General features: G+C 42.0%; 1 protein-coding gene across 2 annotated transcripts in view; it reads right to left on the bottom strand.

Moving 5' to 3' along the window:
* Positions 1-27200, bottom strand: part of Kif1b (kinesin family member 1B) — a 152246-nt gene that overhangs the window by 32342 nt on the left and 92704 nt on the right. The window contains exons 21-32 of one of the 2 annotated variants that reach the window (XM_042695678.1): positions 22451-22544; positions 19625-19773; positions 17439-17617; positions 16326-16463; positions 14499-14747; positions 7691-7809; positions 5765-5850; positions 5303-5432; positions 4976-5138; positions 4454-4544; positions 1299-1417; positions 225-280 (exon numbers count right to left, since the gene is read on the bottom strand). In XM_042695678.1, the coding sequence (XP_042551612.1) occupies positions 225-280; positions 1299-1417; positions 4454-4544; positions 4976-5138; positions 5303-5432; positions 5765-5850; positions 7691-7809; positions 14499-14747; positions 16326-16463; positions 17439-17617; positions 19625-19773; positions 22451-22544 (1573 nt within the window). The remainder of the gene's footprint in view (positions 1-224; positions 281-1298; positions 1418-4453; positions 4545-4975; positions 5139-5302; positions 5433-5764; positions 5851-7690; positions 7810-14498; positions 14748-16325; positions 16464-17438; positions 17618-19624; positions 19774-22450; positions 22545-27200) is intronic. The other variant, XM_042695675.1, reaches the window with a different exon arrangement.

Here is a 27200-nt window from a genome sequence, read left to right as displayed (position 1 = left end):
AAAGGAAGATTGTCAACGTCTGCAATAAAGAACTGGTGGAGATAAAACATGCTTTTTTTTTTTTTTTTTCTGACATCTATCTTAAACCAGGAACCAAAATTCCTGTTATTGTTAGATGAATACAAGAGGGGAAGAGACACATGAGGACACACAGAAGAGGGGAAAAAATTCTGGAGATTATTTGGAGCAAATGCACAGAGAGCTTCTGTGTAGCTGGTACTCACCTGGTTTGGAGAGTGGCATGGGAGGAGGGAAAAACCTTCGAGATGGCTGAGGTGGACTGCAGAGAGAAAGATAAACCTCAGGACTAAAGACTTGGTGTTGGTATTAATGGCATGCTTAAATCATGGTGAGGAAACGGATCTGTGTACTTCCGACTCTGGCACAGCATCAGATACTCAACATAATCCCACAGAGTGAAACAAGATAACACATTTTTAAAAAGTCACCCTGTGAACCGTGGCTAACAAGTGAAGTAAGAAGCGTATTCTGTTAGCATGGAGGAAATCTGGTGACACTGTCACTGAATCATCATCATCACTGCTCTCTCCATCAGTTTTGTTTTGTTTTTCTGAGACAGGGTCTCACAATGGAGCCCAGGCTGCCCTTGAGCTTGAGGTCTGCTGCCTGGGCCTCCCGGTGCCTGGTGCAGTGATGACAGGTGGGTACCACCACCATGCCCAGCTCATCAATTTTAATAATTCCATTTAGAGCTTTTACTTTTTTGGGGGTTGGTTGTAGGGCTTGAACTCAGGGCCTGGGTGCTGTCCCTGAGCCTCTATGCCCAAGACTAGTAGAGCCACAGTGCCACTTCCAGTCTTTTTGAGTGGTTATTGGATAGGAAAGAGCCTCATGGAGACTTTTCTGCCCAGGCTGGCTTCAGACCACGATTGTCAGATCTTAGCCTCCTGAGGAACCAGGATTACAGGCATGAACCACCGACACCTGGTGAGCTTCCACTTTATAAGGCTGAGGGGATTGTGAGGAATAATCAAACATACTTGTCATGTTATAGCCCCATCCCCAACTTTCTACCCTATTCAAAGTCTCTTCATACAAAAAGATGGCATTCAAGGTCATCTGGGTAAAATTCAACTTCCTCTATTTAAAATTAGTGACTAATAAAAATAAGATAAGTGACTAAATGGCTAGCAAAAGATTATATTTCCTACGAGGAAACACAGGATAATTTATAAAACTGTTATCCACTTATCTTAATCCATCAAGAGTTCTGCAGCAATTGAAGAACTAAAAATCCAAACAGTAACAACAGAAGTCTCTGATTCTATGGTCTATACCTGCTTAGCTCCTGTCCTTGCAGATGAAGTGGATGCTGCTGGTAATGGCCAAAGACTTCAAATACAATAGGCTTGGTTTTGATATAGTCCACAAATGACTCAGTGACTTCCACTGCAATCTAATGAGAAATAATGCCAAATGAGATTATGGAAAGATTTGTTACAAAAAAAGTTCCTACTTAGCTTTTGTCAGAACTTTAGCACTTAAAAAAAAAATTTTTTTTTTTAATTCTAAAAGTGATGTTCAGAGGGGTTACAGTTACATCAGTCATGTAAAGAGTACTTTTGTTGTTGTTGTTGGTTGTTGGTTGTGGGGCTTGAACTCAGGGCCTGGGCGTGATCCCTGAGCTCTTCAGCTCAAGGCTAGTGCTCAACCACTTTGAACCACAGCACCACTTCCCATTTTCTGTTGGTTAACTGGAGATAAGTCTCATGGATGTTCCTGCCCAGGCTGGCTTTGAACAGCAATCCTCAGATCTTAGCCTCTTGAGTAGCTAGGATTACAGGTGTGAGCTACCAGTGCCTGGTGAGAGTACATTTCTTTTTAGACAATGTCGTTCCTTCTCTGATGCTCTCTCTCAGTTAACTTTAGCACCCTTACACATCCTGTCTGTAGTGAATGTTGTTACATAGTCCTCTTGCACCAAAGGATGAGCTCTACTTCTCATTCTACAACTCTATTCCCCACTGGGATAGTGTGGAGATGGAACCCAGGACCTCACACTTGCTAGGCAAGCATTCTACTACTAGAGCTATTAAGTCCGTAGCTATCCCCCTCCTTTTATTGCAGTATTGAGGTTTGAACTCAGGACCTTCTGCTTACTAAGCTGGTATTCTACCATTTGAGTCATGCCTCCATCTCAGCTTTCTTCTGGTTATTTTTTGGAGATGTAATGTCACCAACTTTTCTGCCTGGACTGGCCTTCAACCTCAATTCTTCAGATCTCCTGAACAGCTAGTCCCCACTCCCTGCCTTTTTTTGTTGTTGGTCTTGGGCCTTGAACTCAGGGCCTAGGTGCTATCCCTGAGCTCCTTCAGTCATGGCTAGTGCTCTACCACTTTGAGCCACAGCACCACTTCCAGTTTTCTAGTGGTTAATTGGAGATCAGAGTCTCAGACTTTCCAGCCCGGGCTGGCTTTGAACCTCAATCCTCAGATCTCAGTCTCTTGAGTAAACAGGATTACAGGCATAAGCCACAAGTGTCTGTCTTTTGTTTTTATTTTGATTTTGAGATAGGGTCTAGATAACTTTGCCCAAGCTGGCAGAGAACTCAAGACCCCCCTGCCTCCACCTCCCAGACAACTGGGAAAACACCATGCCCAGCACGCTTCTCATTCTAAAGTAACATTACTAGGCTTCAGGCCTTCAAAACTCCCCACAATGTGCCCCCATTGACTCAGCCCTGCTGCCTTTCACACACAGTTTCAGTGCAGCTGAACTTGCCTGCTGCTCTCCTGCCTGCTTTTTTCTTTTCTTGTACTCCAACCCTGTCAGAGGCCCTCCCATATCTCCATGCATCTAAGTCATTCCTATACTAAATGCCCATCTCAAATAGTAGTAACAATAAGAAAAGTAGCCAGGTGCTGGTGGCTCACACCTGTAAAGTTAGCTACTCAGAAAGCTGAGATCTGAGTACTGGGGTTCAAAGCCAGTCTGGGCAGAAGAGTCCATTAACTCTTAGGTCCAGTTAACTACCACAAAGCCAGAAGTGGAGCTGTGTGGCTCAAGTGGTAGAGGGCTAGTCTCAAGCTAAAAAGCTCAGGGACAGTGATCAGGCCCTGAGTTCAAGCCCCAAGACTGTCACAAAAACAAACGAACAAAAAAACAGAAAGGGAAAAAAAAGTATTGACTGTAGAGTGTCAGGTGTAATGCCAAGTTTGACACATTTTTTTATTATTATTCTATATCCTTCAGAAAACTGACCTTTCTCCACCCAACCACCCCCAACCAGCTAAAAAATTAATTATCTCTCCATATGAAAATAATTTCTCTTTCTCCACTCCCACTGCATCTTGAATGTTTTTCTCATGTTTTCCATGTTATATCTCTCTTATCATAATTCTAAGCACCTTGGGGGGCACCCAAGGTACAGCTGCACCCCCAAACATGTCGAGCACACCTTGTGCACAATAGCTGATGAATATTTATTAGATTTATGCATGTTCACATTATACAAATACCAAGAGTGAGAGGTGATTTCATGAGAAGTGAGGACCCTGGACTCAAGGGCCACATTTCTCTGTGTTTAAATGGATCTCTGCCTTGTCCCTAGCTTGGCTGCCCTCTGAGTGACGTTAGTTACTCACTGCCTCAGTTACCTCAGCGATAACATAAGGATCATTAGAGTCTATGGTGTGAGGGAAGCATTAAATGCAAAGAAAAATTTCCAATTAAATCCATCAACATTAGCCATTGTAACAAACGTGGCGAATTTTCTTTTCTTTTCTCTTTTTTTTTTGGGGGGGGGGGTCTGGTCGTGGAGCCTAAACTCTGGGCCTGGGCACTGTCCCTCAGCTCTTCAGCTCAAGGCTAGCGCTCTACCACTTGAGCCACAGCGCCACTTCCGTTTTCTTTTTTGCTTATGTGGTGCTGAGGAATCGAACCCAGGGCCTCATGCATGCAAGGCAAGCGCTCTACCACTGAGCCACCTTCCCAGACCACGTGGTGAATTTTCTGAATTGAGTTTTAGTGAAATTTTATATTAGAGACAAAGACAGCTGTAAGGGCATTCCTCACAGCATTAGCTCCAAGGAAAACAGACTGGAACTTAAGTTGGCTATAAAAGGTATTTAATAAGTTCTGCTTTATTTGCATCCAAAATAACATAATTATCCTAGATTTAAATGACAGCATATTAACTTTAACAAAAGTGCTAGTAAACATGTTTTATTTTTCTAGGACCAAAGCATTAAAACAATGCATTCATACATTCAAAGTGATGGAAGATTTCATTCCTGGGCCAGCTGTGCACCACTGTAATTCAGCGTCTGCTGCGGATGACCTCACCACCCAGGCACGAGCCCCTCCCTCCATTGTCTTCTCCACTAGCTCCCTCCCGCACAAAGGCAGCTGGGCCTCGCTATCCTTCCTCCGCCAAGAAAGCCAAACTACCACAAACCCCAATGTGTCTGACAAAAACGTCCAGGTTACTCACATTCTGCACATGATAAAAGCCCAGGGGACTTCCTCTGCCATTGTTCTTGAGGGGTTCAGTGGAGAATGCTTCATCATGGCGATGCAAAAAACTTAATAAAAAGGTAAGACAAGCTGGATTACATGTTTTCATTTGGATTCTGTTACGAGAGCCTGCCTTGCATCCAGTGGTAAGAAGCATCCCACTTAAGCAGGTTTTTTTTTTGTGCCAGTTCTGGGGCTTGAACTCTGGGCCTTAACACTGTCCCTGAGAGCCTCTTTTGCTCAAGGCTGGTACTCTACCACTTGAGCCAGAGTGCCACTTCTGGCCTTTTCTGTGTATGTGGTACTGAGGAATCGAACCCAGGGCTTCATGCATGCTAGGCAAGCACTCTGCCACTAAGCCATATTCTCATGTGGCTCTCATGTTTTTCATCTTTCTTTCCTAAGAGCATTCCCATCACTTACATGTAAAGCACTCTAGAGCACAAATGACATCTCAGTTAACAACTAGCTAGGCAGGCAGAACAAAGGAGGGGCTTACTTGAATTGACAGAAGATGTCTGCATACTCTGGGAGGATCCCACTGGCCTGTAACACTGTGACTCGGAAAGTGAAGGCACTACCCAGTTTCAGGTGGTTGCCAATCTCTTCAGAAAACCCTTCCATTACCATCTTTCCATCCAGTAAACTGCCTGACTTCAAATCTAAAGAGGGTCAGATGAACATACATTTGGTTTGAAGAATGGAAAAAAGGTGTTGTCGGGCACTCTCCCCATTCCTAGTTGAAGAAAGCAAATTACATCCCTTGACAGTTTCTTCCTCCCCCTCTTTGAGAATGTTCCCGATAGCAGTCATCTCTGTTACTCACCCAAGTCATTCATTCGACTGATTTCTTCTGGAGGAGTGATGACTTCCGAACTCTGACCCTGTCCTTCTACAATCCTTAGCTCCTCCAAGGACAGACCCGAACGCGTCATTGCAACTGAAGAAAAGTCACTCTGGAAGTGAGGCAGAGGTAGGTTTAGAAGGAAGCAGTATAAATGCACCCCCCCCCCCACACACACACACCATTTCCTTGTTTATTTTCCTAACAAATAAGTGACTAGAAGATGATGTGGATTAAAGAGCTGTCTGGGAAAAGGCATCATGCAAACATGCACACATTGGATTTGTACTGGTATGTCCTGTACCTTACTCAACAACTCTGGGCTTACCAGCATCCTGCTTAGAGCTCTAGGCAGGGAAACTGGCCTCCAATGCAAAAACTTCCTCACACACCCATCTACTTCTCTCCCTTTCCTCATGGCCCTCCTTCCTAAAGATTTCTCACCTCATTAAAGTATTCGTTATCAAAAGATATTTTAGCCGTCCCTGACTGTCGAATTCCAGAGCCATAATCAGGAGCTTCTTCATCCGCTAAGTAGAAAAAAACCCAGCGCACATTAAATGAGAGTATACATGTGAGGAGAGGATTACAGAATATAAACAGGAAAGTCCTTTTACATAAAAACAATTACAATGGCTACAAACTCCTCTGTTCATGTACATTTATCATCTTCTTAGCTTAAAGAGAACTGTTTAGAACTTTACAACTTTGGTGGGGGGGAGGATGCGAAGGGATGGGAAGGGGAAACAAAGGAGGAGGCTACAATGCTTGATAAGAAATGTACTCATTGGGCTGGGAAGTTGGCTCAGTGGTAGAGCGCTTGCCTTGCATGCGTGAGGCCCTGGGTTCGATTCCTCAGCACCACATAAGAAAAAAGCCGGAAGTGGCGCTGTGGCTCAAGTGGTAGAGCGCTAGCCTTGAGCTGAAGAGCTGAGGGACAGCGCCCAAGCCCAGAGTTCAGGCCCTACGACCGGACCCAAAAAAAAAAAAAAAAAAAAAGAAATGTACTCATTATCTTGCCCATGTAATTGTAACACCTCTGTACAGTATTTTCACAATAAAAAAATACGTTTATAATAATAATAAAAAAGAAATACGTTTATAATAATAATAAAAAAGAAATGTGCTCTTTACTTGACTTATTTAACTGTAACTACTCTGTACATTACCTTTATAATAACAATAAAAAATTTAAAAAATAAAAAAAGAGAACTGTTTAGTAAATAACTAGTTTTATTCTCTCACTCTCTTTTAGTACAGAGGTTTGAACTCAGGGTTTCATGCTTGCTAAGTAAGCATTCTATCACTAAGCCATGCCTCCATACCTATTTTTTGCTGCTCAGGTATGAGCCTGGACCACAATCTGCCTCCTGGGCTGGGATGATAAGCATGTGTCACTGCATCCAGCTTCCCTCTGTTGACATGGAGTCTTGCACTTGTCTGCCTGGGCTGGCCTGCAGCTACAATCCCTGACCTCTAATTTCAGCCTGTCATATAGCTGAGGATAACAGGCCTAGCTATGGGTTGAAAGGGAGTCTCCTGAACTTTTCTGACTGGGCTAGCTTCAAACTGTGACTCTCCTTTTCAGTCTTCCAAGTAATTAGGATTACAGGTGTAAGCAACTGGCAGCCAGCAAGAACTGGTTTTGTTTTTGCTGCTGTTTGTTTTTGTGCTTAAACTCAGGGCCTGGGCACTGGGGCACTGTCCTTGAGCTTTTCTTTTTTTTTTGTCGGTCGTGGGGCTTGAATTCTGGGCCTGGGGGCTGTCCCTTAGCTCTTTAGCTCAAGGCGAGCGCTCTACCACTTGAGCCACAGCGCCACTTCCAGTTTTCTGGTGGTTTATTGGAGATAGGAGTCTCATGGTCTCTCCTGCCCGGGCTGGCTTTGAACCACGATCCTCAGATCTCAGCCTCCTGAGTAGCTAGGATTACAGGCGTGAGCCACCAGTGCCCGGCCCTTGAGCTTTTCAAATCAAGGCTAGCACTCTACCACTTGAGCCACAGCTCCACTTTTGTTTTGATGGTTAACTGGAGGTAAGAGTCTCATGGACGCTAATGCTCAGGCTGGCCTCAAACCAAGATCCTTAGGTCCTTTGATCTTGAATAGCTAAGACTGCAGGTGTGAGCCACTGGTACTGAGCTAAAGGAAAACTCTTTACTCCATTATTCCAAAATACCTGGAGCCTGGACTAAACAGAATTAATTTATGATACTTGGGGGAAAAAAAATCTAAAAAGGAAGCAAGAAAGGCCTTCTCCAAGTTGGACAAACACCACCTTTTGTGTTCGTGACTGAAGTGTGGTCCTCACAGACCTGGCCTGCTCGGTCACTAGACAAGACCTAGAACCTTCATACACAGGAGGATTACCCACCTGCAATGGCCTGCACAGCCACCCGCAAGAATCCCCGCACTTCCCCCTTCTCACTGACGATGGCCACTCTGTGAATCAGGGGCACAGGATACAGCAGATTGCTCAGGTACACAAATGCCCTAGAGTCAGAAGGCAGAAAACCACATATCAGAGAATCCCAAAGAGGGACAAGCTGGCTCTCAGTCTCACTGAGACTATCTTCTCTCAACTGAGCCGGCTTCTAGGCCTTGTCTTAAAATTACCTCTCAGTTCTGTCCTTTCAAACTGCTTCTAGTTGCTTTTTTCAGCTATGACAACACATACAAATGCAAATGTTTGTCAAGACAGCTGACAAAGACCAACTTACACCAAATTAATCTCTGTAAGAATTGTATTGCAGGTAGAAGAGTAACAGTTGGAAGTAGACCTTTGAGACACTGCTCTGCGAAAACGACTGGTAGGGAAAGGAAACAATTGAAGGGCTTAACCTTTAAATATAAGAAACTACCAAGATTCTTTCCCAATAGACAGAAATCAGGAGACAAAAAAAAGGCAGGATAATATGAATGAAATAGAGTTAATAACTTAAAAAGCCACATTATTGCATCTTTATTTTTATTCTAAGGACTGTTATCTTGAGGCAGGAGGACTAGCAATGGTAAGGGAAGCCTACACGTGTGGCAGAGACTACACAGTCCGAAATTTCTTGAGTAGTGAGCCTGCAGGAGTCTCTGAATTGGCATCAAGGTAAATGCTACCAGAGAAGAAAGCTGGTTCCTATGGATTTATATACATATATGTATATAAACTGTTACAGATCTAACAGTTTATATTTCAAACAAACAAACAAGTAAACTCCTATGACATCTATATTGTCTTCTTTCACTATTTTATAGCAATTAAAACTGGTGACTGCAGAGTTTCAGAGTGCTCATTCCAATGAGTAGAAGAGATTGAGGATCCAGTTCCTACTGTTACTCCTGGCTTCCCACTTGGTATATGCTGATCTTTGCACATAAAACAAAAAGCAAAGAATAAACCCTTGCATCAGGAAATCAAGCAACTGAATGTGACACACAGGCCTGCCTGCTGTTCTCCTACTCTGATACAAACTTCAAAACAAAGAAGGACGGAGGAATGGATCCTTGAGATTTCAATTCAAGATAATGAAAGCAATTATGAAAACAGAATACATAATAAAAAGTAGTATTAATAAAACATAAGAACATAAATGACATGTGAATGACAACGGAAATGAGATAAATGCAAGTCAACATCGAATAGTTCATGGTATCACTTCCCTTTCAGTCTGCCTCCAAAGTAGGAGGGGAAGTACTAAGAGACAAAGAATTAAAGCTTTGTTGTTCAAAAGTTTAAAAATAAACATGTAACCTAAAAAGTATTACAAACATTACCATCCAATGCTACTTCTATGACTACGTTTAAGACTAAGAATTTGGCCTGTGGAACCAAACGGATACTTCACCTCAAAGTCAGCACACATAAAGATCACTGTTCTCCCCTAGAGGCTGATCCCATCAGACATGGCTGCTTCAAACACTGGAGCCATGCAGAGCTATCCTATGTGCCCCCTGGAGAGAGTCTTCTCTGTACTAAATGTTCACCTCCTCCCTTTGATCTCACATGTTCAGGTGCTATTTTAATCACCAGGTCCCTGCAAGGTTATACCATCTGAGCAATACACACAATTCTTTCATCATTGCTCTGATTTGCACTTAAATGTTTTGTACTTCTGTCACTGACTGTAAGTCTGTCAGAACAAAAACCATCTCTTCTCTTGCTTACTACTGTCTGTAGAGAGTCTGACATAATATATATGCTCAATCAATATGATGAATGAACATGTCTGTATGTAAGAGAAAAGGAAAGAGATCTTCCTCTAACTTTAAGTGGAAGATTTATCAGAAAAAATGTATTATACCTGAGGCTGAGAGGCAAAACCATTGAGCTTTATTATTATTATTATTTTGTTGGTCATGGGGCTTGAACTAAGGGCCTGCTCACTGTCTCAGCCTCTTTGTGCTAGCACTCTCCTACTTGAGCTACAGTGTCACTTCCGTTTTTGAATGGTTAACTGGAGATAAGCATCTCATGGGGATTTTTCTGCCTGGGCTGGCTTTGAACTATGACCCTCAAATCTCTGCCCCCTGAGTAGCTAGGGTTACAAGTGTGAGCCACCAGTGCCTGGGTTATTGTTACTTTTAAATTTTTTATTTATTCTTTGGTGCCATTATTGGGGCTTGAATTCAAGGCTTCGAGCTCTTACTTGGCTCTTCCACTCAAAGCTGATGCTCTATCACTTGAGTCATACCTCTACTTCTGGACTTTTGCTGGTTAGTTTTTGTTTTTGTCATTCATGGGTCTTGATCTCTGGGCCTGGGTTCATTCCCTGAGCTCTTTAGCTCAAGGTGAGTGCTCTACCACTTGAGCCACAGCACCACTTCTGGTTTTCTTGTAGTTAATTGGAGATAAGAGTCTCACAGACATTCCTGCCAGGGCTGTTTTGGAACAGCAATCCTCAGATCTCAGCTAGGATTACAGGCATGAGCCACCAGCACCCAGTTTACTGGTTAATTTGAGATAAGTCTCGTCGACTTTTCTGTCTGGGCTAGCTTCAAAACTCAATCCTCAGAATTTCAGCCACTTTAGTAGCTAGTATGATAGGTGTGAGGTACTGATTCCAGGCTCTGGGCTTCTTTTTGTTGAGATGAAGTTGTGTGAGCTTTTTTGCCTGAGCTAGCCTGCAACTGCTATCCTCCCAATCTGTCTTTTAAGTAGCTACTATTATAGGTGTGAGACACTAGCACTCACTTTTTTTTTTTTTTGTCGGTCATGGGGCTTGAACTGTGGGCCTGGGCGCTGTCCCTCAGCTCTTCAGCTCAAGGCGAGCGCTCTACCACTTGAGCTACAGCGCCATTTCCGGTTTTCTGGTGGTTTATTGGAGTCTCACGGTCTCTCCTGCCTGGGCTGGCTTTGAACCGCAATCCTCAGATCTCAGCCTCCTGAGTAGCTAGGATTACAGGCGTGAGCCACCAGCGCCCGGCTTAGCACTCACTTTTTGTTGTTGTTGTTTTTGTGGGACCTCACACATGCTAGTCAGGTGCTCTACCACAGGGGCTATATCTCAGCCCCCAAAGCCCTTGCATTCTTAGAAAAGCATATCACCATCACGGGAATATTATAAAAAGTTACATTGGAGCACACATTAAAGATGAGAATTTCCTCTCTGCTTATGGAAACGGCTATTCCACTGAATAGGAATTGTTGCAGGTGTCTCTAGTTAGCACATCTGCAATTCCATGGCAGGGTGGGCCATCACTTCTGTGATACACGAATGAATACGTGCTCACCAGACTGCTCCTGTCCCCCCAGCCCAAATTACTGCTGCATCAAAGTTCTCCTCTGAAGCTTTCTAAATTTTTGTAATTACTCTAATTTTGGAAGTCCTTATACTTTGAACTAGCAGACTGAAGGAGAACAGAGATGAGAGGGAAGATATAAAGGACATGTTAGCTGAAAAACTCTGTGATGTTACATCAGGAAGAGAAAATAAATTTGTCAACATAAAGAAAATCAGCATAATTACAGTGATTCTTACAGAGGAATGTCAATTTAGTTCAGAGAGGTTTACAGAATCATCTTTCGCCCCCTTTTCCACCTAGAAGTCTAGCTTATGTCTCTCATCCCAAATTACGGTGGATGGTTTATACATCCCAGCATGCCATAAGAGAATAGCTAAAGGGACAAGCTCTTTGCATCTGGATACAAAGATTCACCAGAGGTAATCCAGGTCAGTCAACAAATCTACAAGCAGAATTTCATTAGGAAGATGGAAACTTTTACAAGTGAGTCACATTTATAATTCCATGCCAATATGGAAAAATCCAATCCTACAAATTACAAAGCAGGAAAGAAGTAATCGCTGTTACAGCCAGTGACTGCCGAACAACGGGTGATGCTGCACCGTCATGCATTTTCTGGTGGAGAAGGAATGTAATTGAGGGCCAAATGGACAGCCATCTTCCACTTCACCACCTGCTATGCTTTCACCTCCTCCCCAGTCTCTTCTCTATTTATTTTTGGCAGTACTGAGATTCGAACTCAAGGTCTTGCACTTGCTAACCACGTGCTCTGTTGCTAGAGCCATGCCCGAGTCTTCTTTGTTTAGTAGGGTCTCACTTTTTACACAGGCTGGCCTATATTTTTTCTACTTACATTTCCTATATAGCTGGGGTGACAGGTGCATACTGATGCACTCAGTATTTTACTGGCTGAGATGGAGATACCCAAACTTTCTGTCAAGAATGGTCTCAAATCCTCTCAATCTCAGTCTCCCAAGGAATTAGGATTATAGGCAGGAGTCACTGTACCCAGTGTCTCTATTTACTTGCTACTGGTGATTAAACCCTAGGCCTTACAACTGGGCTATATTCCTAGCCAACTCCTATCTCCTAGTCTCTTGCAAGGTGACACTAGTTTTAGAAGTCTAGAACCGAACCCAAACAAATGAAAAGACCAATTTCTGAACCATAGCTTCATAAATATATCAGTTGAAAATAAAATAAGAGTTGACTGCTTTATATTTATACTTGCATCTAATATGAGAAAAAGGAAAAATATTAGAGAATATACTTATATCTTAAAAATACATATATCTTGATTATACATATACATATATATATATATATATTTATATTTAAGTAGATAGGTTTTTGTGTGTGTGTGTGTGTGTGTGCTGGTCCTGGGGCTTGAACTCTGGGCCTTGGACTGGCTGGACCTTTTCTTTGAAATTCAGTCCCTGTATCTCAGCCTCCTAAGTAGCTGGGATTATATGCACTGGTGCCTGGCTAAGCAAGATTCTGACTTCGTCTGGGTTTGAACTCAGGGCCTTGTCCTTTGAAAAAGATCTTTTTTGGGGGGTGAGGTCTGGTCGTGGGGTCTGAACTCTGGGCCTGGGCACTGTCCCTCAGCTCTTCAGCTCAAGGCTAGCACTCTACCACTTGAGCCACAGCGCCACTTCCAGCTTTTTTCTTTTTGCTTATGTGGTGCTGAGGAATCGAACCCAGGGCCTCAGGCATGCAAGGCAAGCGCTTTACCACTGAGCCACCTTCCCAGCCCTGAAAAAGATCTTTTAAGGCTCTCAGTATATAACTGGTACTGGGACTAAGTATATGGGCAGAAGATGTAACAGCCAACTCTTTAGAATAGGATGGCCATGTATGAGGGCACAGACAGCCATGGAAGAAAGCATTATTTTCCCATCACTTGTCAGTGCCTTTCTTAGTCAGCTTCTTTGAAATGCTAAGCATCTGATTCTGGCAATAGACCAGTAGAAAACAATATTCATGGTTCTACAATCTCATTGTGTTTACTCAGGAAGAAACTAAACTTTACATGTTCCTTACCACTGTAAAACCACTGTAAAAAAAAACTGTCTAATATTATTACTCGACGTTGTAATTGAGGTTTTCATTTCTACCGAAGAACTTATCTTTTCCCCGTTTTCATGTGTTAAATTTTGGAACACATGTCTGTGGGGTGGGAAGGGGAGAGGTCAAGTCAAGAGACTTGCTGAACTTTTTTTTTTTTTTTTGGTTGGTCATGAGGCTTTCTGGACGCTGTACCTAAGCTCTGTTTCTCAAGGCTAGAGCCCACCACTTTGAGCCATAGAGCCACTTCCAGTTTTCTGGTGGTTCATTGGAGGTAAGAGTCTCATGGACTTTCCTACCTATGTTGGCTTTGAACAGTGATTCTCAGATCTCAGCCTCCTGAGTAGCTAGGATGAGCTGAGTAGCTAGCGTGAGCCACCGGCGCCCAGCTCAATTTTTATTTTACATAAGCAGTGTTAGCCACTTAAGAGTAGTTGAGTTCAACAATACATTCAATATGTTCAACAAGATATGGTGGTTCTAATATACCACTAAACTTAATTTTTATACTTTAAAACCTAGACCTTGTTTTAGCTTAACCCAATGAATGCTCTATTATTGGAATTATAATGACCGTTACTCATCATGAAGCTTGGATATGGACAAAGACACAGTATTGGGAACATGTGACGGAGGGTTCTGCATTTCTAATAGAGGAATGCATAGTCTGACAGCCAGACAATGCCTCGGTTTGGGGAACACAACAAAAGCAGTTTCATGTAGCACTAAACAAATATTCATTGTTGATAGGGTCAACAGACATTTTCTGAGATTTGTCATTATAAATCCTATAGGTAAATTCTGGCCAAAGCAATACAGAAAAACAGTCCCTATAGCCAAAGGGAAATCAGACTAAAGAATCCTGCTTCTTTCTAAGGTTCTTTTTAAGATTCAATGGACTAAGCAAAAAACAAACAAACAAACAAAAAACCCCATGTACTTAACACTACTCCTAAGCCTAGTTCAGTCCTCTGATTCCTGTGGTGGCTTATCTAACCTTGGGCTCACTGTGGTCCACCACATGCTATCTCCATATGCTTCCTCACAACAGTGCCATCTGTGGAATCCATTGTCTTTGACTCTTTGCTTTAATTACTTTCTCTTTTGGGGTTTCCTCCTTAGAACAATACTATTGGGCAATTTAGGACAAGCAGTCCTGAACATAACGTCTTCACAAATTGCTGTGTGCTTTTTCACAAAGTACCCGAGTGCTCTCTCCAGCCACATTAACCTTTATATTAGAAGCCTAAGCATTAGAGGATGTGAGACTGAGGATTCATGAATTAAACTGGCGAAGGCAAGACTACCTAAAATTGTGCAGAGGCCTTTAAAAGCAAGAGCTGGTCCCTTTTTGCCTTTCTCATAATAACCTCACCAACCTTCCTACTAAAATGAACCAAGGGGATCGGTCGTAAAACGGGTCATGCCCATCACTGAAGAGATCTGATCCCTCCTCCGTCCCTGCGTCAGAGCCGGTGTCATCCACGAATGCCTCATCATCAAAATCCTCCATCTCATCTTGCTGTTCGTCAGCCAGCTCAGTGATGTCGGAATCGGCGGTGGAAAAAGTGGGGGAGGGTGTGCGGTCAGCAAGGCGCTCATTCACACAGCCGTGGAAAATGGGGGAGCTAGACACCAGGTAAGACGCCAATTAACACAGCCAGGGAGAAAGGAAGAGTTGGTTAAACAGGAAGCTATAGGTGCCAACAGGACAGAATCCACTGCAACACAATAAGAGCAAATAGAAAAGCAAAAGAATAAAATAGCGTAACTTATCTGGGTCAAGTGAAAGGGAATAGGGTGAAAAAGCTCTACAAGGATGGATCCTTAGAATAAGAAACGCAAAGGAAATCCATGAGTAGACAACCCTTGGTAAGTATGGTAAATATTGTATAAATTGTGTTATAAAACATTTCTATTCTCTCATTCATACAAAAGATCAGCATCCAGGCCTCAAAGGAGCTACTCAAAAGTCAGGTGAAATAGAAAGATTTGAATTCTCATTTTAGAGCAGAAACAAAATGCAAGGAATTATACTGGCCACAGCAGGCATGCTTTCCTTGGGTAAGATGTGTCTGGCCAGTTCATCTCTTTAAAAAAAAAGCAAACAACAATAACAAAAAAAACCTAGTCTATTATCAAAGTGGAGTAGAAAAGAATTTTACTTCATTTCAATAAAATACTAGTACTTCAGTAACTCCTTTTTAACTAGTTTCTTTTTTTTTCTTTGCCAGTCCTGGGGCTTGAACTCAAGGCCTAGGCACTGTCCCTGGTCTTCTTTTGCTCAAGGCTAGCACTCTACCACTTGAGCCATAGAACCACTTTCAACTTTTTTGTGGTACTGAGGAATTGAACCTAAGGCTTCATGCATGCTAGGCAAGCATTCTACTACTAAGCCACATTTTCAGACCTTACCTAGTTTCTTTAAATATTATAACAGAGATTTTTGCAGTTGAAAACAACTCCAATTCTTGAAATCAGTGAAATCAAAACTTAAATTTCTCTGCTTCCAAATTTCTAAGAACTCAACTCAATAAAGTCTCACAGAAGCAATACCTTTTTTCATAAAATGTTCGAGGTGGGCTGGGAATGTGGCTTAGTGGTAGAGTGCTTGCCTCGCAGGCATGGAGCCCTGAGTTTCATTCCTCAGTACCACATAAACAGAAAAAGTTGTAAGTGGCACTGTGGCTCAAGTGATAGAGTGCTCAGGGACAGTGCCTAGGCCCTGAGTTCAAGCCCTAGGACTGGCACTGGAAAAAAAAAAAAAAAAAAGAGTGAGAGAGAGAAAGAGATTCAAGAAGACTGCCAACAGAAGTGAGATAATTGCTCTAAGGAAAGAGTGTGCACAAATCAGAAAAAGGAATAGTTGTAGCTTGCTAAGGCATACACACATACTATGATTTTATTTAGACTGTGCAAAACATACATGTAAGTTTTGTTTTTCCTTTCAATCTATATCAACTATGAAAACATTTTGTGAAAAAGCTAGGAGCCAGGGGAGAGTATTGGTTAAAAGTTGGCAATCAAAACAATACACATGTTGAAATAAGACAGTGTTTATGTCATGAGTGGATAAAATTAGAGAAAGGGTTTTGTTAAATGTACTTTTCCCCCCTATTAGTTCCCCAGAATATCTGCTGAGATTTTAAATAGTTAAAACAAAAATGCTCAATATTTAAAAGTAAAACAACAATATCATCACATACCTTCCCACAAGTTTGAACCAGTGGAACCGATCGTAGAACGGATCGCTGCCTGTCATGGTGGTTTCGCTTTCATCTTGGGCACTGGAGGCCATCTCGCCGGCCCTGTCGTACATCTCTCGCATTAAATCTAGTCTCTGCCTATGGAACAAACAAGAGGCAGGAGTGGTTAATAGCATCAGATTGCATTAGTGCTGTGTTTTGGAAGCATATTCCATACAATATTTTTTCAAAAAGTTGTTCCCACCATTGAATGTTATTACAAAAAAATGAAAGCCAAAAGAAGACACCAATGTCTAAGTCACAAAAAATGAAGAATGGACAGCGAGATGGGTCAAGTGGCATACACCTATAATCCCAGGCACTCTAGAAACTGAGACAGGGCTGGGAAGCTGGCTCAGTGGTAGAGTGCTTGCCTTGCATGCCTGAGGCCCTGGGTTCGATTCCTCAGCACCACATAAGCAAAAAGAAAAAAGCCGGAAGTGCGCTGTGGCTCAGGTGGTAGAGCGCTAGCCTTGAGCTGAAGAGCTGAGGGACAGCGCCCAGGCCCAGAGTTCAGGCCCCACGACCGGACCCCCCCCCCCCCCCCCCCCCGCCAAAAAAAAAAGAAGAAACTGAGACAGAAGGATTACAAGTTCAAGGCAAGCATGGACTACATAGCAAGACTATCTCAAAAAAAAAAAAAAGAACAGCCAGTTAACCTGTACTGAGCCAACAGTCTCAAAGGAAACTAGTTCAATGGTGTGTGATATTTCAATATACTCAGACAGTGGCAATTATCATACTAAATGCAAATAAAGCTAGATTGTAACTTCCCTGTTTTCTGAAAAAAGATAAATGATTTCTAAATACAAGATAGAAATAATAATCATAGAATTGGATCATCTCAAGTTTTAGGGTCTATGGAGAACAAGTTGAAATATCTGCCAATATCAAAGGTATTTGAGGAGTGGGATTCATTCTCCTAGAAAATGGATATGGTAATATCATTAGTCTGCAAGAGCACAAAAAAACCAGCACTCATCCTCAGAGAGAAGAGAATGGGAAGGAACTCACTTGAGCAATTTACTATTATTTCCTAAGTGAAACAATCAACTTATATGAATATCTTCATACTTGAGTTTCTCCAGAGACCAATAATGTGTTGCTCCATTCTTCAGATCCTGAACTTCTACTGCTACCACTGTACGAGGGAAAGGCCTGTCTTCATGTGTTTTGTCCATCTCAGTGGGAAGCAACTCAGGAGGCAACGGGGAGTAGAGTGTGTCAGTCAGCAGAACAAACTGAAACTGCACCTGAGTGGGAAGGATAAGGCAGTGACAAGTGGGAAAGCCATTACCATTCCAGCAAGTAAGCCTCACAGACAACGTGATGTTGCTATGCCAATGGGAAAGAGGCTGAATGTGAAGTATGAGCTCAACAAATAGCTTGTGACTACCTAAAAAAGTTGGCTACCTATGATATTAAACACAGGGAACAATCCTAATTGCAGACTAAGCAATTTACAACTTTGTCTTCCTAGCTTGGAAGAGTGTTTTTATACAAACTAAAATCCCAGTAAATACATTTTGGCTGATTGAACAAAGGCTTCAGTGGAACTTATACTAGAGACCAAAAGATGGATCCAACAATGCATCTCTAGTCATCATTAATGAGAGAGGTTGGAACACACCGAAGGTTTCAATTTTAAATCCAGAGGATTACAACGACTACTCTTAGAAGCGTTTACTATATGGTAAGTGTCATGCATCATGTCATTTATCTCTTGCTACTACTCTATATTTTCACCAACAAACACTGATTAAACACTAGGTACAGCATTAAGAACAGAAAAACAAAGTCCCTGCCTTTAGTCTACTTGGTGATGAATGTGTTAGTAATTACAGTGTGAGATGGGTTTCTGAGATCAGGAGTGAAGCTGAGGTCTACTTGACCTAAGGAGAATTTAGCCCTGGGAGATAAATTTTTCCAAGTCAAGCAGTCTGTTTTCCTTCTTACTGTACACATGGTCTCTGGCTGTAATCTTAGCAATCAGGAGACAAACAGTAGGGCATAGGAAGGTTCAATCAAATGTTCGGTGTAAAATGTTGGTAGCAATTATGAAAATAGGTAACAGTTATTGTCTTTTACCATGCTCAGGCAGTATTTTTAGTGTTTTATGTACATTCTCTCTTTCATCTGTCATAACACCCCTGAGTGACAGGCTCTGTTGTCAACCTCATTTTGTGGATGAGTAAATCTGTTAACTAGGTCAGTGCAACTCGTGACACTGGACTGGTCCAAGCTATGTGGGAGCAGAGCACATGTGCTGGTGCCTTGCAGATGCTAGGAGTCAAGTCACTTAGGTGGTGAAGAGACATACAGGCTTAATAGTACAGACTTAATAGTCAAAACCTAAAGTGAAGCTGGGTACTGGTGGCTAACGCCTATAATCCTAGTTATTCAGGAGGCTGAAATCTGAGGCTTGTGGTTATAAGCCAGCTCAGACAGAGAAGTGCCCATGAGATTCATTTCCAATTAACCATTCAAAAACCAGAAAGTAGTGCTGTGGTTCATGTGGTTGAGCACTAGCCTTGAGCACAACGAAGCTCAGGGACGGAGCCCAGGCCCTGAGTTCAAGCCCCAGGAAAAATAACATGCTAATGAAAAAACATGCTAATGAAGCTAAGGCACCAGTGGTTGGGAGCTGAAGAATACAACTCAAAGCTATTCTAGCAGAAAAATCCATGAGACTCTGATCTCCAGTTAACAAGCAATAAGCTGGAAGTGGACGTGTGGCTCGGGTGGCAGAGTGCCTGCCTTGAGTAAAACAACTAAGCAGAGCTAGAGGCCCTGAGTTCAAAGCCCTAGTGCTGGTGTGCACATGCGCATGCACACATACACACAAAACTAAAGTGAAATTGAGATTTTTTCCCCCAGAAATCCAAGAAAAACATCACACACACACACACACACACACACACACATTATGCACACATTATGCACACACACATTATGCACACATATGTATGCACACACACAAAACTAAAGTGAAATAGAGTTTTTTTTCAGAGACTCAAGAGAAACATTTTTTATTAAGAGCAATTTCTAGCTCTTATCAAATACAATAAACTAAATAATAAACTAAAAACATGCATTTTAAGTTTAGTTAGTAGCTACTATGTCCTATGCACATACATTGAATAAAGTATACAGAAAGCTGCTTCACAGCATAAAGCAGATGAGTTCCCTCAAGAGAACGGTTAGTTTGGTTGCGGCTCAGCTGCGCCTGCGCATCACCCACATTCTCAGCACTTCCTTACCTTCTTCTTCAACTCCACACTGATGGCACTGGCTTCCTTCAGGTATACAGCATTGCCCCACAGCAAGTCCCGTAAAGAGGTAAACTGGTGAGACTTCCATTTCCGGAAGGCCCACTGGGCCAATTCAAACTCATGCTGTGTCCAAGGAGCTGAAAGACCAAATGAAGCATATTTAATGGTCATCTCACACTTGTAAGGAAATCACACTCCTACCTTACAGCATTTACCATGCTATTTCCCAGTTTTGTTTATTAGTAAAGCTTGCTTACTAGGTTGATTTTATAGAAGCCGTACATATATTTGAGAAAACCTTAAGTTCTATTTATTTGAAACAGTACAATAAGGAACTATATTTCCTCTTCCTTTATTTCTAAACAGACAATTTTAATATGTGACTATAATTCTTTTTTTGGCAATCATGGGGGTTAAACTCTGGGCCTGGGTGCTGTGCCTGTGCTCTTCAGCTCAAGGCAAGAGCTCTACTGCTTGAGCCACAGCATCACTTCCAGTTTTCTAGTGCTTTTCTAGGATTACAAGTGTGAGGCACCGGCCCCCGGCTTCGTGACTAGAATATTTCTGTTTTTCTTTTTGGTTGGTCATGGAGCTTGAACTCTGGGCCTAGGCACTGTCCCTCAGCTCTTCAGCTCAAGGCGAGTACTCTACTGCTTGAGCCACCTCAGATCTCAGCCTCCTTAGTAGCTAGGATTACAGGTGTGAGCCACTGGGGCCTGGCTTGGGATAATTTTGGACTTGTATTGGGCTTGAACTCAGGGCCTCACACTCACTTGGATTTTATTCTCAAGGTTGGTCCTCTACCACTTGACTCACACTTCTATTTCCAGATTTTTGCTGGTTAATTAGAGATACATATCTCAGGGAGTTTTTTTGGCCAGGCTGACCTCAAACTGTAATCTTCACATTTCATTCAGCCTCTTGGTAGGTAGGATTATACATGTACGCCATCAGTGTTTGAGTTGATCCTATTTTAAATTTTCCCAAATACATTTGATAACAGGCCATGTAGCACCATGCCTAGTCATTGGCATTTTTTTGCGTAAGCTGGCCTGAAACTGTAATCTTATTTTTATATTACAAGTAGCTAGGATTACAGGCATAAGCCACCATGCCTATACTTTTTTTCTTTCTAATACAGGAAAAAGTGTCTTATTTCACTTAGGTACTTAAAAATACATAGCTCAGTATAAAAATTAAGAGATCTTCAGAGGTTAATCTAAAGCTATGAGACTAACGAGAAGTTGTGTGAGGAACTGGAATATGAGGGTAAAGAAGAGTGATAAACCAAATGAAGTTAATCAGGATATATTGTATACATTTGGAAATGTCACAATGACCCTTACTAATAAGAAAAAAATAAAATGTGATGAATGTTCATATTATAACAACAATGAAAGCACTAATTCAGCTAAGAAATTTTGAACAATGCAAGTCAGGCAGCAGGGAGAAACAACATGATTAGACATCTGCCAGGAATGGATGCATTCCAGATGGAACTATGATTCATTCATTCCTCCCTCCCTCCTTCCCTCCCTTCCTTTCTTCCTTCTTTCCTTCCTTGCTTTCTTTTGCCAGTCCTGGGGCTTGAACCCAGGGCCTGGGTACTGTCCTAGATCTTCTTTTGCTCAGGCTAGCACTCTACCACTTGAGCCACAGTGCTATTTCTGTTTTTTTCTGTTTATATGGCACTGAGGAATTAAACCCAGGGCCTCATGTATGCTAGGCAAACACTAAGCCACATTCCCAGCCCCTTTATTTATTTATTTATTTAGTTAGTTTCTTTTGTTGGCCATGGGGTTTGAACACTGGGCTTAGGTGCTGTCCCTGAGCTCTTCAGCTCAAGGCTAGCTCTCTACCACTTGAGCCACAGCACCACCTCAGTTTTCTGGTGGTTAATAGGAGGTAAGAGTCTCAAGGTCTTTCATGCCCAGGCTGGCTTTGAACCACAATCCTCAGCTCTCAGCCTCCTGAGTAGCTAGGATTATAGGTGTGAGCCACCAGTGCCTGGCCTCTATATTTATAATTTATGTTTGCCCTGAGTTTTTATTTATTTGTTTTGTCAGCTGTGTGGCTTGAACTCAGAGCCTGGGCACTGTCCACAAGCATTTTTGCTCAAGGTGTGCGCTCTACCACTTTGAGCCACAGCACTACTTCTGGCTTTCTGTTGGTTAACTGGAGATAATTCTCATGACTTTCCTGCCCTGGGCTGTCTTTGAACCATGATCCTCAGATCTCAGCCTCCTGAGTAGGTAGAAGTATAGGTGTGAGTCACTGGCATCCACCCAGCTGCACTTTTATTTTAGATAAGCAGTGTTATCCATTGAAGAGTGGTCAAATTCAACAATATGTTCAAAATGTTGAATAACATATTGTGGTTCTAACTCTGTATTATTTTTTTCCTTTCTTTTTTATTGTTACTATAAAGGTGATGTACAGAGGGGTTTCGGTTACATAAGTCAGGTAATGAGTATAGTCAGCCTGTAATCCTAGCAAATTGGACAATGTCACCCTTTCCCTCACTGGACACATGAACTTCTTTACAGGGATCTGAGACCATGAATGTCAACTTCCCAGAGATTCATTTGTATGAGGGCTGTCCTCAGAAACCTGAAGTTCTATGGGACACTAAGAGTCCTACTGCCCCTTTGCGGACTACAACGTGGGTGCTCAGCTCTGAGCATGGGTTAAATCATCTCTAAGTTGGTTCCGTTTAAGGTCAACAGAGGAGAGGTAAAGTCTGAGAAACCCAGCTTTGATAGGTGACAAAGGATCTGAAAAAAAACCCAGAAAGTTTCATTGTCTAAACTTCACCTTCTTCCTCCTCCTCTTCCTCTTCAGTTGTTTCTGCAGCCAGGGACCGGGTCTCAACCTGCTTCTGCAAGGCCTGCAATTTACTCTCATAGTCCTGAAGGAAAACAAAGGAAATGACATGTAGGAGAGGGAGGAAATAAGAGGGAAGGAAAATGATACTGGGGAAAGTAGAGAGAGCAAAGGACAAACACATGAAAGGGAGACTAAGGAATGACACAATAATATTTACACATTGAGGAATTCCAGAGAAAGACAACACTGCAAAAGATCAAATTCACCAGTACTGCCAAAAGTTCCAATTATCTGTTTGGAAGGTGAAAAAATTAAGACTGTAGTCTGTGAAGTACTCTGTGGGTGACAAACCATCTTTATAGTGGTAGAATGAATTCTGCCTTCAGATAACCAGAAGCTCTCATCAGTATTGGACTGAAATAATTTATAGATCATATTGTTATTCAAGAGACATTTTGTTTTAAAATCTATTATGAGGATTACTAGAATTCAAATCAGATTTGTCTTTCATTTCTCCTCCTACTTCATGCATTTTCAAAAAGGGCATTATCACCTCAAAGCAGCAAAAGATTATGAGACAGAGAAAGAAAATGGAAAAAACTGTCTAGAAAGGTTATCAGATATGAAAAAAGATGGAATTTTAATGAAAATAAAACAAGCAGGATTAAAAAAGAAACTTTCACATAATGAAAATACTAAAACATGGCCTTAAGCGTAATACCTTATGATCTACTCAGACATCCTGCTTTGGTAGCCCAGGAGTGGCGCAGTCCCTGGCTGTCAGGAAATGGACCTGCACCACTGTCAGAACCTTCCACTCCCCCACATCAACCTTCCACTTAACCAGAGGGTTACAGATGGCCACTTCAGTAAGCTCCATGACAAAAGGAGCTCCCATCGGCAATGCTAACACCACAAACATTCTCCAAGCCCCTAGCCACGCTGACAAACTGGATTCACAAAGGAAGTCTTCTTTGTTTTTTAAGGCTAGCACTCTACCACTTGAGCCACAGCACCACTTCCGGCTTTTTCTGTTTATATGGTACTGAGGAATTGAACCCAGGGCTTCATGCATGCTAGGCAAGCACTCTACCACTAAGTCACATTCCCAGCCCAGGAAGCCTTCTTTCTTTAGTGGGGCTGGCAATAATCAAAACCAAGAGCCAATGATACAGGTTTATATAATATTACAAATTATGTACAGTGTAGTAAAGAAAAAAGGAAGAAAAGGAAATGGAAAGGAGGAAACAAAAAGCAAAGAGAAGGGAACAGGAGGGTAGGGAAAAAATTAAGCTAGTAAGTAAAATGATTTGAGTTTAGTCCTTGCGCTTTATCTTATAATTTTAGAAAATTCAGTCTTCTCTAAACCTTATTTTCTTCATTTTTTTCTTTTTTTTTATTGTGAAAATACCCTACAGAGGAGTTCCAATTACATGGGCAAGATAATGAGTACATTTCTTATCAAGCATTGTAGCCTCTTCCTTTGTTTCTCCTTCCCATCCCTTCCCATCCTCCCCTTACTCCCCTATTTTCTTCATTTTTAAAATGAAAATTTTAGCCAGGCGCCGGTGGCTCATGCCTGTAATCCTAGCTACTCAGGAGGCTGAGATCTGAGGATCACAGTTCAAAGCCAGCCTGGGCAGGAAAGTCTGTGAGACTCTTATCTCCAATTAGCCACCAAAATATGAAGTGACACTATGGCTCAAGTGGTAGAGTGCTTGCCTTGGGCTGAAGAGCTGAGGGACAGCACCCAGGCCCAGAGTTCAAGCCCCACAACTGGCCAAAAAAAAAAATTTAGGCCAGGAATTGGTGACTCACACCTGTCATCCTAGATAATCAGGAGGCTGAGATCTAAGGATTGCAATTTGAAGCCAGCCAGGGCAGGAGAGACCGTGAGACTCTTATCTCTAATTAATCACCAGAAAACCAGAAGTGAAGCTGTGGCTCAAAGTGATTAGAGTGCTAGTGTTAAGCACAAAAGCTCAGGGACAGTGCTTTGGCCTTGAGTTCAAGCCCCAGAACTGGCTAAATAGATTTTAGCATATGATCCACCTACCACATCAAACAGCAGGATGGACAAATATATGAACCATCTAAAAATGATAGGCAATCTTTAAAATCTCTTTCATTTAGTGTATGTACACACACTGGTATTGGGGCTTGAACTCAGGGCTTGGGCACTATTCTTCAACTATTTTGCACAAGGATGGCACTCTACCTCTTAAACTATGGCTTTTCTGTTTTTTTCTGGAGTTAATTGGAGGTAAGAGTCTCATGGAGACATTTTGTCTGGGCTGGTTTCAAATTGCAATCCTCAGATCTCAGCCTCCTGAGCAGCGAGGATTATAGGCATGAGCTACCAGCGCGTGGCTAAAAATAAATGTTTTAAGCCTGGTGGCTACTTAGGAAGCTGAGACATAAGAATCACCGTTCAAAGCCAGTCTGGGCAGAAAAGTCTGTGAGAAAACCAGAGTGGAGCTGTGGCTAAGTAGTAGAGCACTAGTCTTGAGTGAAAGAGCTAGACTACTTGGGAAAATGGCAGATTCCAAGTTAGGAGTAAGAAAAGTATAAGGTAAGCCTGGAATATCTTTTTTTTTTTTTTTTTTTTTCTTTTTGGGTGCCATGCTGAGGTGGGGCTTGAACTTAGGGACTGGGTGATATTTTTTTTTTCTTTAAAGTTAGCACTCTACCACTTGAGCTATGGCTCCACTTTCAGCCTTTCGGTAGCTTACTGGAGATGACAGTCTCATACTTTCATGATTGGGCTAGTTCCAAACCATGATCCTCAGATCTCAGCCTCCTGAGTAGCTAGGGTAACACACATGAACAACCAGCACCCAACTAGCCTGGACCTCTGAGACAATTTCTTTTTCTTTTTTTTGTCAGTCGTGGGGCTTGAACTCTGGGACTGGGCGCTGTCCCTCAGTTCTTCAGCTCAAGGCCAGCGCTCTACCACTTGAGCTACAGCGCCACTTCTGGTTTTCTTGTGGTTAATTGGATATAAGAGTCTTATTGATTTTCCTGTCCAGGCTGGCTTTGAACCACAATCATCAGATCTCAGCCTCCTGAGTAGCTAGGATTACAGGCGTGAGCCACAAACGCCCGGCTCTGAGGCCATTTCTCAATGGCACTGCTCCCATTGGACATTAAATGTGAAAACAATAGAAAAAGAATTCGGAATATTGAGTACAGAACTAATCTATGAGTCCACAGTGAGAATGAAAGGTGATGAAGATGTGAGGAAAAAGAAACCCTTTTACACTCTTAGTAAGGGAATGTAAACTAGCATCAATATGGAAATCGGTAGAGGCACCTCAAAAACCAACAACATACCTTCCTTATGACTCCACCATAACACTATTGGGTATCTATTTGAAAGAGTATAAATCAATATATAAGAAAGATACCTGCCTAACTCATGTTTTGGAAGCACTGTTCATAATAGCCAAATAGTGGAAACAAACCAAGATGATCAATAACAGATGAATGGAAAAAGAAGGTACGGTACATATATACATCATAGTATACTACACAGCTATAAATAAAATCATGTCATCTGCAGGAAAATGGAAAGAATTGGGGAGCATTAAGTTGAGTGAAATATGTCAAGCTCAAAAAGTCAAATATGTTTTCTTATATGTGGAAGGTAGGCTTAAAAGACATACACATTCATAGATATGTACATACATATGTATTTACATATGTAAATACATACATGCACTCAGAGCACACTGAAACTATTGAGGAGGATAATGAGAAGGGGAAAGGAAAAAAAAGAGGGTCAATAACTTTGAAATACATTCCAATTCATAGGAAATCACAATGAAAGCTGTTTGGTCAACAGGGGATTGAGTAGGGGCTGAGAAAGAGAAAGCAATCGTTTTTCTGAGCAAAATATAACAAAAACATTCATGAAATATCATGGTAAACCCTATTGGGGCAACTAATATACAGTTTAAGAAAAGGACAAGAAAGTAAAACAAGCTCTGTTGGATGGGGTGGTGAGTACTAGCTGGAGGCGGTTTGGTTAACAAGAGGGGTGAATGAGGGTGAATATAATGAGCTGTTTGCATGTATGAAAACAGAACAATGGAACCTGTTGAAATTGTTAAGAAGGGGTAGGGAGTAAAGGAGAATGATAGTATGTGTTGTACACATGTGCACAAATGAACTTCACGAGGCCCAGGACCATTAGTCTTGACTACTGAAGCAACTGTCCCATAACACTCTTCCAGACCAAACTCACAGTCATGCATTGAGGTTTTAATCATTCTCAAAAGTTAACTATCCACTAGACGAAGGGTTAACAGTGTGTACCTATAAGCTAGACCCGGCCTACTGATAGTTTTGTGAATACGGTTTTAATGGAACACAATCACCTCTGTTCATTTGCAGGTTGCTTATGGCTACTTGCCAGCTATCACAGCAGAGATGAGTGACTATGAGATATAACACATGTCTGGAAAGATGAAAATACCACTGAGGGTTGGTGTTGGAGGTTAGTGGTACAGTACTTAGTATGCATAAGGCTCTGGGTTCAATGCCTATCAGTTTAAATTGACTGACTCATTCATTATTATTTTTTTGTTGGTGGTCATGAGGCTTGAACTCAGGGCCTGGGTATAAGCTTTTGTGCTCAAGGCTAGCATTCTACCACTTTGAGCCACAGCACCACTTCCAGTTTTCTGGTGGTTAACTACAGGTAAGACTTGTGGACTTTCTTGCCTGGGCTGACTTT

This window comes from Dipodomys spectabilis, unplaced genomic scaffold, assembly GCF_019054845.1.
Source record: "Dipodomys spectabilis isolate Male_0828 unplaced genomic scaffold, ASM1905484v1 ptg000188l, whole genome shotgun sequence".
Classification (NCBI taxonomy): Eukaryota; Metazoa; Chordata; class Mammalia; order Rodentia; family Heteromyidae; genus Dipodomys; species Dipodomys spectabilis.
The sequence above is the reverse complement of the archived record's forward strand: the minus strand, read 5'-3'. Positions and strand labels throughout refer to the sequence as shown.